At 40.6% G+C, this 14,456-nt stretch overlaps 1 protein-coding gene across 2 annotated transcripts in view; it reads left to right on the top strand.

Moving 5' to 3' along the window:
- Positions 1-2,851: 2,851 nt before the first annotated feature.
- Positions 2,852-14,456, top strand: part of KDM3B (lysine demethylase 3B) — a 53,613-nt gene continuing 42,008 nt past the window's right edge. Inside the window, exon 1 of one of the 2 annotated variants that reach the window (XM_016160643.2) lies at positions 2,852-3,243. In XM_016160643.2, coding sequence (XP_016016129.1) covers positions 3,049-3,243 — 195 coding nt within the window. In that variant the 5' untranslated portion in view covers positions 2,852-3,048. Of the gene's footprint in view, positions 3,244-12,595; positions 14,057-14,456 lie in introns of those variants that run through there. The other variant, XM_016160644.2, reaches the window with a different exon arrangement.

Raw genomic sequence — 14,456 nt, 5'->3', positions numbered from 1 at the left:
CCTTGTGTACTACAGTGTCTTCCCTTCTCTACAAAGAATGGCAAGGAGTAAACAGGCCACCTAACTTTTCCAGCCCCTCTAGGGCATGGCTGGGCCTTTTATCTTCTAGGGCAGTATCAGGGCCCTAGGCCTTTTGTGGCCACAGCAGTCATATCCTATGGCCCAGGTTTCTGCTAAAACCTTGATTATTTCTGGCAGTCTGATTTGGTCTGTTTCCTTGGTTCTTATACCAGTCTCCTCTTCCCTACTGTCACTCTTACTTCCAGCAGGTTGAAGTCAAGTATTAATACATTCTAGCTCCCTCAGAATGCTTATTGGTGCAGGCAAGGACTTGTTTAGATTGGTTTGTAGGCTTTGGGAAGTGGGGAGAAGGCAGGATGGGAGACTTAACCAGGAATCTTTCTTTTTAAAAAGTTTTCACATGTAATGTCCTGCGGAGATGGAGAATTAGTCATCAGAATTCATACTCCAAAGATCTAGGCGATTTTTCCATCCTAAAAATACCGCTTTTGTAAAATTATCCTACCAGCAGAGCTCTTTTGCCCTAGAAGGTGGTATTTTCGCTAATGCTTCAATTTGAAATGTTCATTTGCTGAAAGAGGCTGTATGGTTCACTCTCTTTAGACCTTTCTATTCCACCCTTTCTTCTCCCTATGTTGTTAGCATTCTTCCAATGTGTGTGGGTGCTGTGTAGTTGCTTAGAGATCCAGGCAAGAGCCTCTGTCCCTAAGGCATAGCCTTTCTTAATCAGTTTGGTGCTGACTTGCCAGACAGCAGGAAGAGTCAGGTTGCTTAGCCTCCATCCCAGTTGCCTGCTTCAGATTGATGGCACTCATCATTGAATACCAATGAAGTGTGCAAGAGGACAGGATTGGCTTGACTACCTGGAGCAGCAACCTTTGAGAGGATAAAAATACACTCTAAAATGAGTGGGAATTGTCACCTGCATTGGAAACAAAGGGATGGGCTTAGAGGAGGTGGGACAATAGCTTGTAGTTAAAGAATGTCAGCATTATAGGTTTTTTCTTCAAAACTGCTGTTTCATCTCACTTGTTGTTTGCACAGGGGTTAAATTTAAATATTTAAAATACCTTTCCTCCTCCTTTCTTTTCAATTTTCTAAGTTAGGTTTTTCTGTTTATTGTCTGTGAGGCCAAGCATGAGTTCCTTTACTGTTCCTGAAGTCCTGCTACAATAGGAAAGAAGGTAAACTCCCTGAGGGCAAGGGTTTTGTATTATTCAGTTTTGTGTCCCCAACGCTTTGAAAAGTTACTGGCACATAAAAAATGCCTGCAATGTTTGTTGAATGAATTTCGCATCTTTGCCTTCCTATCCCTGAGCTTAGGAACATTTTTGTCTCTGGTACTGTGAGAAACCAGCTTTGGACACTAGGGCAGTAATTAGAGCTCCACATGGGAGAAAATCACAGTGGTGGATTTTGATAGAAGAAGCTGCAAGGCAGCTACCTAGGTCCTGTATGGATTCATCCTTGTTTCCCCTCCTACCAACTACAACTTGTGGGCCATGTGATTTAAGAGCTGTCTCTTGGCCCAGGAAAACATTCAAAGTCAGGCCTCGAGTTAGCAATGAGAAATGTAAGTTCCAAGGAATAAGGAGAGAGTCCAAGGGGATGTTTCCTTGACGCTCCACAGAATTAGTTCTGGAATGACTTCCCTAGATATTTTATAGTTGTTACCTACCACCCACCTTTGCCCCCCAACCTTTGCTACAAGAAAAATAGGTCAAAGGTGAAAAAAGGGTTATGGACATTACTGGGTAGGCATGTTAAGACTTGGAGAAAAAAACAGCTACTGCTCTTTCATGTGTGTAGGGCATATCAGTGAAAGAAATAGCCATTTTTAGGGTAATAATCATGGATTATTACTAGACCCTTTATCTTTCCAGTTTTTATACTCAGTCTCTGCATCTACCAGCCATGGAACCTTTGCTAGTCTCTGACTTTACCAACATTAATGATTGAGGTTTCCTATTGTCTGGTGTGAAAACAATCTAGGCATAAAAATTCAGTCTCCTACTGTACAACTCCTTTTCTAACAAGAGCTATTAATCTTTCACACCTGTACTTAATGAATTCAGGTAGACATGGCGGAGTTTTCCTTGTCTCCAGCCTCACTACTTTCATGGTAAGATGAGGTGCTATTGAATCAGAGAAAAGAGTCTCTACCGTTGGTCTTGTTCCAATTTCCCTAAAAGTTGAGTTGAGAAACACCTGGACCAAATAACTGGCAGATTTGGAAGGGGAAGAAGCTCTATGAGCTTAAGTCAAAATACCAAGATGTTGAAAGTACACTGGCCTTTAGCCAATGGAAAGAGTGGCATCACATCCAATGGATGTAACACCTTGGTCAATTGGAAAGGAACCTATGAAGTACTGGTAGTACAAAAGGGGGTCGTATCATGTTATGAGCCAGTGAGAAGAAAGATATTGTGTCTCATGGACCAATGGGGAGAAAATTTCTTAAATAACAATGACAGAAAGGGTAGTGCGTATTTTCAGGATAGGAAACCAATAGGGCATTGGGGCGCTAACTTAGCTCAAAACATCCACACTCTAGGTACCTTGCCCCTCAGCCCCCCACCCCAGTAAAAGTCTTTGGTGTTCCAGGAGCATAAGCTAAAGCCTTCTAGATATGGCACCCCCTGAAGGAAGGCTGGGACCCCGATGGTGCCCTAGTGGGATGAAGTACCCGCCCAGTTCCCCACCCCGGCCGAAACTGCAATTCCCCTCCCTGACGCAGGGGGCACTGCAGGCCTCGGGGAGGTTGGGGCGGAGCGCTGCGAGGGGCCCGGAGCTGCTGCCCCGCTCCGGAGCGCGGGGGGCGCTGCGCGGGGCCAGGGCTGCGGCTCCGCTCCCGGCCACCGGGGGCGCTGCGCGGCGCCGGTGGTTGGTGGTGGCTGTTGGGGGGGGGGTGGGGGGGAGCCGCGGCCGCGGGTGGTGCGGAGGGAGGCCTTGCGGGCGGATCGGGCGCTCGGCGGCGAAGGTGGTGGGAGGCGGCGGGCGGGAGCGCGGGTCCGGCTGGCCCTGGCGATGGCGGACGCAGCGGCCTCCCCAGTGGGCAAGCGGCTGCTGCTTCTGTTCGCGGACACCGCGGCCTCGGCCTCGGCCTCGGTCCCCGCGGCGGCGGCGGCGGCGGGCGGAGATCCGGGGCCTGCGCTGCGCACTCGGGCCTGGCGGGCCGGCACGGTGCGGGCCATGAGCGGGGCGGTGCCCCAGGACTTAGCGGTGAGTGGCGGCCCAGGCGGGCACTCGAGGCCGGGGCTGCGGGGCCTGCGGGCGGCCTCCCCGGGGGCCTTTGTGAGGGGGCGGTGAGGTGGGGGTGACCCAGTTCCGCGCCCCCAGATCTCCTCAGCGCCCCCCACTGGCCCCTGAGCACCCCGAGCTCTGGCAAGCATGGCTTCCGCGTCGGGGTGCGCGTCCTGGTTTCCCCCGGGGGGCGGTCAGGGTGCCAGAAGCTGCTGCCTCCACCCGGCAGGCACCGCCTCCTGAGCGACCCTTTTTCAGCTAAACCCTCCCCCCCACCAAACACTCCTTCGGAGCAGGCTCCCGAACCCTGGGCTTCAGAGCCCTTAAGAGTTCGGCTGGTGCTGCTGCTGCCCCCTAGAAGACGCGGACCTGTCGCCCCCAGCCTCTCCCGGGAGACCTGCGCCCTGTTCCCTTCCTCTCGGAGCCCCGAATGGGGCGGGAATGTGAGCAGTTGTAGGAAACACAGAAGCTGCAGTTGGAGCTGCTCGGGGCTTTTTTATCTGGCAGTTACTTCCTCCTTGTCTGAGCCGGGCTCGGCCTGGCGGTCTCCAGAAAGGCCAGCTCTCGGGACTCGGTCGGGCTCCCTCCCTCTCTGCGTTTCTGGGTGACAGGAGCTGCAGTTGTGGCTGTTTTTGATAAGTTTGAGATTCGTCTTAGCAGTCGAATAGGGCTGCTGGGGTGGTGGTGCTTTTTTGCTCTCAGCTCGGTTACTTCCCCAACCTTGGGAGAGATTTTGTTTTGAAACTTTGTATTGGGGCTGGCCGCTTTTGAATGCTTACCCCCGTGTATTTTGTGATTAAAGTTGTGCAGTAATAGGACTTAACTAGCGTTCAGGACCATGATGTGTGTTAATGTGGCGGCGAAATATTGTTTTTGGGTTTTGGCAAGCCTCTTTAGTTCCTCAGCGGCCCTAGCTTCTCTGTTGAGATAAGGCTATGTAAAATAGGGGGATTCTTTTGGAATGTCATACATCAGGCAGAGGGTGATTTTCTTGATGAACTTTTTTCTGCAGGTATTTTTTATTCGCTATAAATAGGAACGCATTTTGTGAGATTAAATAGTAATATTGTAGGTTTCTCTTATTTTTCTATCTATTGATTAGCGGTGTTAGGCTTCCCCCTCCCCCCACATGCAAGCTTTATGGGTTGTTTGACTTGTGGCTGGCTAGCTTAGGCTTTGCTTCTGCTGCTTGAGTTCACTTGCTTTGATCTTTCTCCATGTCCATAAGAAAAGGCTGCTTGGACATTTATGGGGCTTTCAATGGGGCAAATTTGTAAAAGGATACCAGGAATATAAAGGTGTGAGGATGATGATTAAGAAGATTTGCATTTTAATTCCTTTGTGTTTTCTTTAGAAGATTGATTTCCAGATTGAGGTAGGGAAGAAGTGTCCCTCTCTGATCCAGAAATTTACCCCCTTGAATGTAGAACATACCTAAGATCAACCATTGTATGCAAACTTTGACCAAAGGCCTGTCTCCCCTAGCTTTTCATTCTGAATTTTATATTCTAGTTGTATCCTCCATTAGATGAATTGCTAATGAGCTCTGCACCTGAAATGGCTACCCATTCACTTTGTTGTTCAGTTGGGCTCCCTAAGGGCAGAGGGTTTTGAAGCTCACTGAAATGCTGGACACCTTCTAAGCTAAAAGCTGAATAATTTTACTACTGGGCCCAAGGAATTGGTTTCTCAAGCCAAGTGAAAAATTGCAGTGATTCTTGGAAATTAAAGCAAAGTGTACAACTGTGTTGATGTATTGCATAGACCTGTATGTATATAGAAGCAAAGGCACATTTGGGTTTTGAGAATACACTGTGCTTGTCTTGTATGTATATCAAGGGACATGGATGAGAAAAACAGCCACAACAAAACTTAGAGCCTTTAGAAATTTCACCAGCTTGTAAAATTGCTCAAGAATTGCTGTTGCTATGATGAGGTTCTGTTAATGACAATGACTAGTATAGATTCAGAACTGGCCGTTTATTTTCCTTTTTCATTGAAGAGATTTCCTTTGGACCCTAGACATGTGGGCCTTTCCAATTTGTACCACACACCGTAGTAAACACAACCATCTTCCAATCAAAAGTGTTCTTCCTGTACTCAAGGGTGGAGTTTGCAAGCTGCTGGCCTGTGATTGGGCAGGTTTTCATTCAGTTATGTTTAAGATGTTTTCAGGCATGCTTGGTTTTGAGTAATGCATAGCAGGGCGCCCCCTGTTAAGGATGAGTAATTGAGGGTTGGATGAATGAGTTTTTGAAGTGATTGAAAACACTTCTCAATTTTAGGCTCCATTAATACCTTCTTTATAAATACTTTTTGATTCAGAAATCTTTCAAAACATAGTCCTGATCCATTTAATGATCCTTTTTTTGGAAAACAATACTAAAGCCAAGTGCTACCTTAAGATGAAATATGAAAAAGGAAAGTCGGGATCCTGTTGTTGGGAGTTTCGTTGATAGATGAACATCTGCATCTTCGTCAAAGCTATGCTGACAAATAACTAGTAAGAGTTTTACATTAAGTAGAAAAACAACCCTCCTTCCCCCTGGAAGAATAGCTTTATTTGTATTTCACTATACGCCTGCTATGTTTTTAAAGTCTTGTTGCAAAATTGGTTTAATGGATTTTTATGCATTTATCTCTAATTCTTTTCTAACTCTGTGTCCTCTTTGTATTCCTAAATCATTAGTGGTCCATATAAGTTGGAGAGACCTTGAGCCCTTCACAAATGTTGGTGTGATAGATTAAAAATATACACAGACCAAAAAAGAGGTGGATTTTATTTTTATTATAAAAGCAAAACTTAGATTTTGTAAAATGTCAAACACCCAAAAGTGTACACAGGAAAAGCCAACAGTATCCATCCTTAACCAGCTTACCAAAAAAGGCTTTGTTCATCTTTTGTAATACTGGTACAAAAAATATAAAAAATTCATTCATTTATAAAGATTTGCTTTTTTAAGCAAATTGCATCATACTGCACAATATCTGCAGCCTGCTTCCCCCCCCCCCCCATTTAACATTATACCCTGATCATTAGTACATGTAGATCATACTCATCCTTTTAGATAACAACAGATATTCCATAAAATGGTTGTACCGTAATTTATTTCGTTGTTCCCCTCTTATGATTGACATTCACGTTATTTAAAAATTTTGGTGCTACAAAACAGTGATACGTCTACATACATCTTTATGGTTTTGTTTCTGTAGTTCAGCCATCCAGGAGTGGGATTGTTGGGTTAAGGAATAGATGTGTTTTTTATTTTATTAGGTAATACCAGGTTATTTTCTAATAAGATTGTAACATTTCATACTCCCACAGCTGAGTATGCATGCAGTGCTTGTTTCCCCTCATCTTTAACATCACTGGTGTCATCCATCTTTGTCATTTTTGGCAATCTGATGGGTGAAAAATTGTATCTAGTATTTTCATGGCCACTAGTATTTTTCTATGTTTATTGACCTTTTACATTTCTTTTATGAGTTACTTATGTCTATCTTTTGCCCATTTGAAAAAGTGAGAATGGTCTTATCACTCTCTACAAGTTCTGTGCATAATAGTGATGTTAACCCCCTTTACCTGTTAAGTGTATTGCAGTTTTCTCTCATTTGTCTTTTGACTTTGTTTATAGGTTGCTTTGCCACACAGAAAAATAAAATTTTCATATGCTCAGATTTCTTAGACTTTCTTAATGGCTTCTGGGTTTACTTGCTTGGGAAGAACTCCCTTTCTTGAGCCTATATAAATGTTCTTCAAAAACTTTTCCAATATTTTCATGTATTTTTACCTTTAGATTTTTGGTTCATCTGAAATATTTTTGTAAATAGCATGGAAGGTGTGTGTGTGGGGGGGGAGGGGGTCAAACTTCTTTCCTATTGAGTAACCAATTGTGGCAGCACCAATTTTATTAAAGAAACCCTCCTTGCTGTATGGTAGAATTGAATGATGCTTTTAGTAGCTTTGATTTGTTTTGAAGATGTAGCTTAGCCACTTAAGCTATCCATAACTTGCAAGAAGAGTGAAAGCATATCTGCCTTTTTTTTTTTTTTTTTTTTATCTTTCAATCTTTCATCTTTAGGGGAAAGGTGGGCTCTAAAATACTCCTTTCCTTTGATTTGAGGTGATGTGATCTAATACCATGTTTCTTCTATCTGGGAGTCTTCCAAGAGGAGTGAAAGAGTATATAGACTTTATTTTACCTCATTCTCCATCCTTTCCTCTTTGTCTCAGGGTAGGTGGCCTTTAAAATACCTCTCTACTTTTTTCTAGTTGTCTAATAACTATAGTCAGGTCCAGGATAGTGCCATTTTTCCAGTGTACAATCCATTAGTATTTATTCTCAACCTGTGTTCAAACATAGAACTTCAGTCATAATCGAGATGGGAGTTTATGGCTTTTAATGATTATCCTTAAGTGTCCTTTTCTTGCCTGTAATTCCAAAAGTTTAAATAAATACCTGAGTGATACCGTGATATCATGCTCTATTTATTAAAGTAAATAGAATATATTTTTGTGGATCAGTACGATTTAGAGAACTTCAAATAAAAATGAAATTTTACAAAAGAATAACATTTAAGTGTGAACCCCTCTAATCACACTTTTCATTTTAACTCTCTTACAGCAGGCAGTTCTTGAAATACTGAGCTAATGTTTTTTTTTTCAGGTGCTCAAATGCTTTGTATAGTTCATTTTTTTAAAAGTATGTCTTATATGTACTATTTTTAATAGCTTTATCTTAATTTGTCTTGCATTCTATTTATTTCTGGCTGTGCATGTTATACACTGGTCATTTTGTCCAGCATCCTCTCTCTTTACTACAGAATCAGATATTTTCTTCTTAATTACCCATTTGTTTCTAAGAGTTACTTCACTAACTCCCCACCTGCCAAGGGGCTTATTATTCCCTCCTTTAGTGCTCACTTGCCTAGTTCTCATCCCCAACTTGTTCTGGTCGATTTAGTTTTCCCTCTACTCCCCTAAATGGTGGGTAAGTAACTTGACATTTTCTGTTAGCAATTTTCTCAACAACAGCTGGGGTGGGTTCCTGTAGGCAAGCTTCCATAAGGCCTGGGGGACACAACACCTGTTGCTGCCTCTCAGCTTTCTGCTGCGTTTGACAGGTTGGTGGTTTTTAAGCCCTGCCCACTGCACTATCCCTACTGCCAGAGTGTCTTTTACCCTTGTTCTGTAGATGGGTGAAACCTGTGGAGTTGTTTAATAGGGCCTCACATGTGTGACTTCTCTCTGTTTTGCAAGGGCAGGAACTAGATTTTTTGTGTCTTTAGGGGTAATCAGGCTCAGGGGGACTGAGTCTCCCTGACCAAACGCTCTGGAGACTGATTTGTAAATCCACATGTAAGGTTATTAATTTACAGTGGGAAATACACCTATCCAGAGATCTGTACAGAGCCCCCTTCTGGTCTACTCAAGAGACCAAATTACAGATAAGAATCCTAGGTGTGCAAAGAAATCTGACAAGGAAAATTGGGTGTTGCTAAATAAATAGTTATTTACAGCAAGCAGCCCTGATTTCCTGATCCTCTGCGTTCCTAGTACTTTCTGGTTTTCATTGTATTGTTATCCCTTTACCCTTTGCTTTTAATTTTGTCATCGTTTGAAATCCTGTAAAGAGAAAAGAAAGCCTGTCTATATTCTAGGTTCTACCACTTTTATAAAAGCCTTTCTGGATCCCCCACTTTTTTCTTCTTTATTCCTTTAACACTGTGGATACCTCTTTTGGAATATTTATCAGTTTTTCTTGTTATGGATATGTAGTTTATCTCTCCTACTAGATTGTAAGTTCATCAAGAACAGAGAACACATGCATTTTTCTATTATTTTTAAAGGCCTTCTTTGACCACCCTATCTTAAAAAGTAAAATATTTTAGAAACCGATATCGTTAACTTTCATATCAGATTTATAATGGAATTTCTACACTATGGCCCTCTGTTATAAGGTATTTATGATTGATCTTTAAGGTTTTTCTGATTCTCAAGTAATGCATGCCTATTATACCAAATGTAGAAATTATCTTAATAAGAAAAAATAGTTCCTGTAATGTCACACTCCATTAGAAACTGCTGTTTCTATTTTGATACATATTCTAAACTTTTTTAGAATTGTTAAAAGGTGAATATTGTATTTTCAATTTTGAGTTTTGCTTTTTCACTTAATGTGGCAATTATTACTAAAAACTTTTGTATTGTGGTTGATTTTAATTTTTTTGGTGATTTTCTGTATTTTCTACAGGAAACATGTATTGCTTTTATAACTGAAAGGAAAATAAATGTGCTGTAAGAAAATCTGACAATTTTTATTGGCTGGATAATTTATTCTCCTTTCATAGCATATGAAATTGTTTCAGATTTTAGGCTTCATCGATAATTCTGTGGTGAACATTTTTGTGAATAAAGTCTTTTCTGTGTTTAGAGCTATTTCCTAGGATTATTGTCAAAAGTGATATTGTGGAGACACAGAGCATACACATATTTAAGATTCTTAAAAGAGAGAGAGAGAGAGAGAGAGATAGAGAGATAGATAACAATTTTATTCAATTTTTTTTAAGTCATACCAATTTATAACCAGACCAGTGGTTGAGTTTGTTTAAGGAATGCATGTTTATCAGGAGCCCACAGTCAGCTAGGCATTTTGTGCTTTAATTTAATCCTATGACAATCCCTTAAGGTACTTAAACTGTCCCTATTTATAGGAAAGGAAGTGAGGCTCAAAGAGGCTAAAGTAACTTGCTCCTGGCTATACACTAAGAAATGGGGAAATTGAGATGGAAATCTAGAGCTTTGCAATTCCAAAGCCCCTAAAAGCACTGCATGTACTTGAGTTTTGGTTTAGGTTATCCCTGTGCTAGTCATTTAATTTATTGAGGATGTTAGTAGGGAAAAAATGGGGATAATTGTTAGAAAGCTGTCTTCTCCACCCTCCCCCAAACTGTACTGTAATGAAGATGTGCTCTCAGAAAGCTATCTCTTGATCAAAGAAACTATGGAAAGAAAATTATTTTTTGTTTGAAAACAGTAGTCTAGATAAGCATCATTCCCCATCTTGGTTGTCAAGATATACCAGCTTTGTAAAATCATTTGTAACAGAGATTATATTTTGTTTAGAATGAAGGTAGGAAAATTGGAAAAGAAAATTTAGGAACCTTGGGAGTTAGTCTTCCATTTCCCTTACTCACAATCATCATTAACCAGTTATTTTTATCTCTGATTTCTCAAATACACTTTGCTTTCCATTCATACATTCTTACTGATTGAGGCCTTTTTCATCTCTTTCCTTGGCTATCATTGCTTTGTAATTGTTCTCCCTGCATCCAGGTTCTTCCCTCTGTAATTTATTTTCTAACCTGATCCCTAAATTAATTCTTTCCTTTTTAAAAAAGTTAATTATAAAGGTAATATATGAATACATGTTAAAAGGAAAAAAAAGAAGGGACATTGACTGATAAGGCTAAAATAGCTTTAAAAACTTTCCTATCCCAGTTTTTCTCCTGTATCCCCACCCCACCCCCCCCCCAAAAAAATCTGCAACTTGCTGTTTTCCATATAATATATATTGGAGGTCGTTTCACGTTAGTCCATTTAGATATATCTCATTTTTTAAAACTTCTTTATTCTATTCCAGAGTATGACTAAAGTCTGTTTAGCCATTCACCTAATTATAAAACACTTTGTGATTTCTATTTTGATTTCCTATTTAAACTGAATTTTGAGAAGTTTTCCCCCCAGGTGGCAATATCTTTCTAAAACATACTTTACTATGTCTTCCCCCTCCCTCTCTTAAAACTATCAGGCGCTCCCTCAAGGCCTGTAGCCTACAGCATAAACTCACTTGTGTCCAGGGACCAGGCTTATGAGAAACAGCTAGGTGACAGACCAAAGGGTGTAGCAGGGGTTGGCAAATGGAAAATACAAATGCCACCTAAGGTTGTTCAAATGCCCATTAAAAACAAAGCAACACAAAAACACCACCAATGGAACAAGACACCTTTGCCACTAGGATTCAATTTATTCTCCATTAACGTGCCAGTCAGAGTCCTTTACAGCTTACTCTCTTCCTCCTCTTGGAACACTCTGTTTTTTATGTTTCTCTTTGCCTTTGCACCTGCTGGAAAATCTTTACATTCTCTGCCAGAAGAATGCAACTTGTCCTTTAAGACCTGGCTTGTATACTACTACACCTTTTGTGAAACTGTTCTCATTTCCCAAGGCAGATACCTTTTTCTAACCTAACATAGCATGTTCAGATCTTTATTATTGCCCTTGTTACATATCTCTGTCCCTCTTAATAATTTCTATACCTTTTTGGCTCATCTAGGGTGTTAGTCCCTCCTACTAAGTGCTGCCTTATTCACTTTGATATTCTTGGTACTACGCACACACCACATGAGGCATTCTTTCTGTCACGTGTGTGGATATTAATTTTTTTATTATAGTAAGAATGGCCTTAGGGAAAACTTTAATCAAACTGATGCTAACATGATTGCATAATAAATATGAAGGCCTCATATATAACTCAGATTACTGCTATCCGATTTTATCACTTAGGGTAACTTATTTTTAATTTATTTGAATTTAATGTCACTAAAACGAATATAAATCACGTGTAGACCATAAAAGGAATTTTGTAATGAAAGCAAGAGTTTTACCACTAACTCTCCTTAACTAATGAAGTATTTTACATGTAGACTTTGGGTTCTAGCTATAGCATGTAGTACTATTTGCAACTTTCACTCCAATAGTAGAAACATTTTAAAGACTAAAAAAATCAACCCAAACTGTTTCAACCTTCTGTTCAGATTATCAACCTGCCTTGGCCATCTGATTCAATCCAACCACTTCCATTGGTTTTTGTTAGTTTATATCCTTTCTTCCTGTCCTGTGGCTTAGCCACTGCCATTTTAACAGTTTGTGTTCTATGTACTTTGATCTGAAATGATTCTTTTCCTTACATGTTCTAACTCCTTCTGGTACTCTATCTAGATGGTGGTGAGCACAGTGCTAGGGCCAGAAATAAGCTTCACTTGTTGGGAGAACATATTTACATGTATCCACATTCCATATTGCTCTTAAATTCATATTGTTAGCCTGGAGCTGTTGTTTGATCCCAGAACAAACAGTACTGTGGTTGTTGTCAGGTTTAACACTTTATTCTATATTCTTTGCCCAGGCAGGTTAAGAGATAATTGCCCTTAAATTAGATGAAATCTGGCTTTCAAATATTTCAGCTTTTCCTTAATGGTCTCAGATATGTGATGATACGATTCCTGAATATTAATTTTTTAAATGTTTAAGTTCTTAATGTACAAAGAATAAAAATCATTAGCTTTAGTACAATGACTTAGTGTTGTTCTTATATTTGTCTGTTGGTATGACTTAGAATTTTGTGACTCATGTTGATTTTTTAAATGGTTGGCAGATTAGAACTACAGCATGGCTTCTAGCTGTCAGTCACCATGGAGCCGCAACCTGTGGTTTTCTAATTGATGCCCAGTAGAGTATTGTCACTCAGGGTCAGATTCAGCCCGGGCACCGAACCCTCCATACGTTCCTTTTCATAGCTTTCAAGGACCCGTCTTTCCTCCAGCCATTGCCACCCCCTGACATTAGTTATGTAATGTCACCACTGTTCTCCTAAGTCTCTGGTTCAAAATCCAAATCATTTTTAAAAATTCCCCTTACTTTTATATCCAGCCAGTCATTGGACTCATGGATTCTCATGAGCACGAGTCACTTCCATCCTAGCCTCACTGTTCCCATTCTAGGTCTTGTAAGAGCACCTGGTATTTCTCCCTCCCCTCTAACCCATCTCTACCAACTGCTAGCTAGCTGAGTTTTCCTACAACCAACTGCTCTATTCATATCTTGACCTCAGGTAGAAACCTCTTAATGGCAATTGCATATATACCCTCGCGTACATATATATACAACTCCCATTGGCAGCTGGATAACGCCCAATTTTTTGAATCCCAGTACTCAAGATCTTTCACACTGAACTCAGTCGTTTTAGCTTCATCTTCCTCTCCTTCCCCTCAGTGTGCTGTAGCTTCTGCCATTATAAAACTTGATGGAACTCTTTTTGGCCTCTGAACGTCCCCCACACTTTATTTTACTCCTGCTTGTCTTATGACTTCTTGTTGTCCAAGTAGTGCTTCTCAATTGATCAAAATGCTTTTGAATCCATTACTTTATTTACATTTCACAACTAGCCTTGTAAGACAGGTGTGTTTTATCACAAGAGAGGAAACCAAGACCTGAGGAGGGAAGAGTGACTTGCCCAGGTTTTGCAATTAATAGAAAATGGAATTAAGATTCAAATCCAAGCCTCCTGTAACCTGAGGACCAAACGTTCTTCATTATGCTGCTAGTACCCTTTTTGGTGCCTGAGTGTGCACTTAAGTATAAATTTAAATACATCTCTTTCCAGTCACCTGTAAGTTACTTGAAGTTGTGTTTTATTCCCCTAGAACACATATGCATATATGAGTGAGCCCATTCATATATTAAATATAGTGCAGTTCAGTGTTCTCTTTTTCCATAAAACTACCCCTTCCCCCTCTGGGCCTTGTTTCCCCATCATGTTTTTTGTTTGTTTGTTTGTTTGTTTAATAGCAGTGAAGCTTTCTTGGCTTATTACAAATAATAAAACTAGAGCTTTATATAATGAATTTGATTTCTGGGATAATTTTTCAGCAATGCACTTCAGTTCACAAGTACTTATTACCTGTAAAGAGGTTAAGACTTGCGAGGCTACTGAGCAATAACTCATACTTTGTAAGTATCCTGAATTTTCATATTATTGTAACTATAATTTCTATATTGACTGGATGAGAACATGTATACTAGCAAAAACTTATGAATTCAGTAACAGTTTTAATGATTTGGATTTTATTTGTCGAATAATCATATTTAAAAAATAATAGTACATACCTGTACAAGAGCTCTAGTATTTAGTCTACAGGAAATGCTTGGAGCCCCAAGTACCTAGAGGTCTTCATGATAACTTCATTGTTCCCAGTTGGGAGTCACTGCTGTGAGGATTCTGACATTGTCTTACATCACTCACTGTTGCCTGAAGAAAATTTGTTAGAGAACGAAGTGGTTGGAAAAGGGTTGCCTTGCTGAGTAATTGCTTTATGTTTTCCTTTTAGACAGTGAGAACTATGCAACTGAT

Source organism: Rousettus aegyptiacus, unplaced genomic scaffold, assembly GCF_014176215.1.
Source record: "Rousettus aegyptiacus isolate mRouAeg1 unplaced genomic scaffold, mRouAeg1.p scaffold_m13_p_7, whole genome shotgun sequence".
NCBI classification, from domain to species: domain Eukaryota; kingdom Metazoa; phylum Chordata; class Mammalia; order Chiroptera; family Pteropodidae; genus Rousettus; species Rousettus aegyptiacus.
This window is presented reverse-complemented; position numbering and strand designations above follow the sequence as displayed.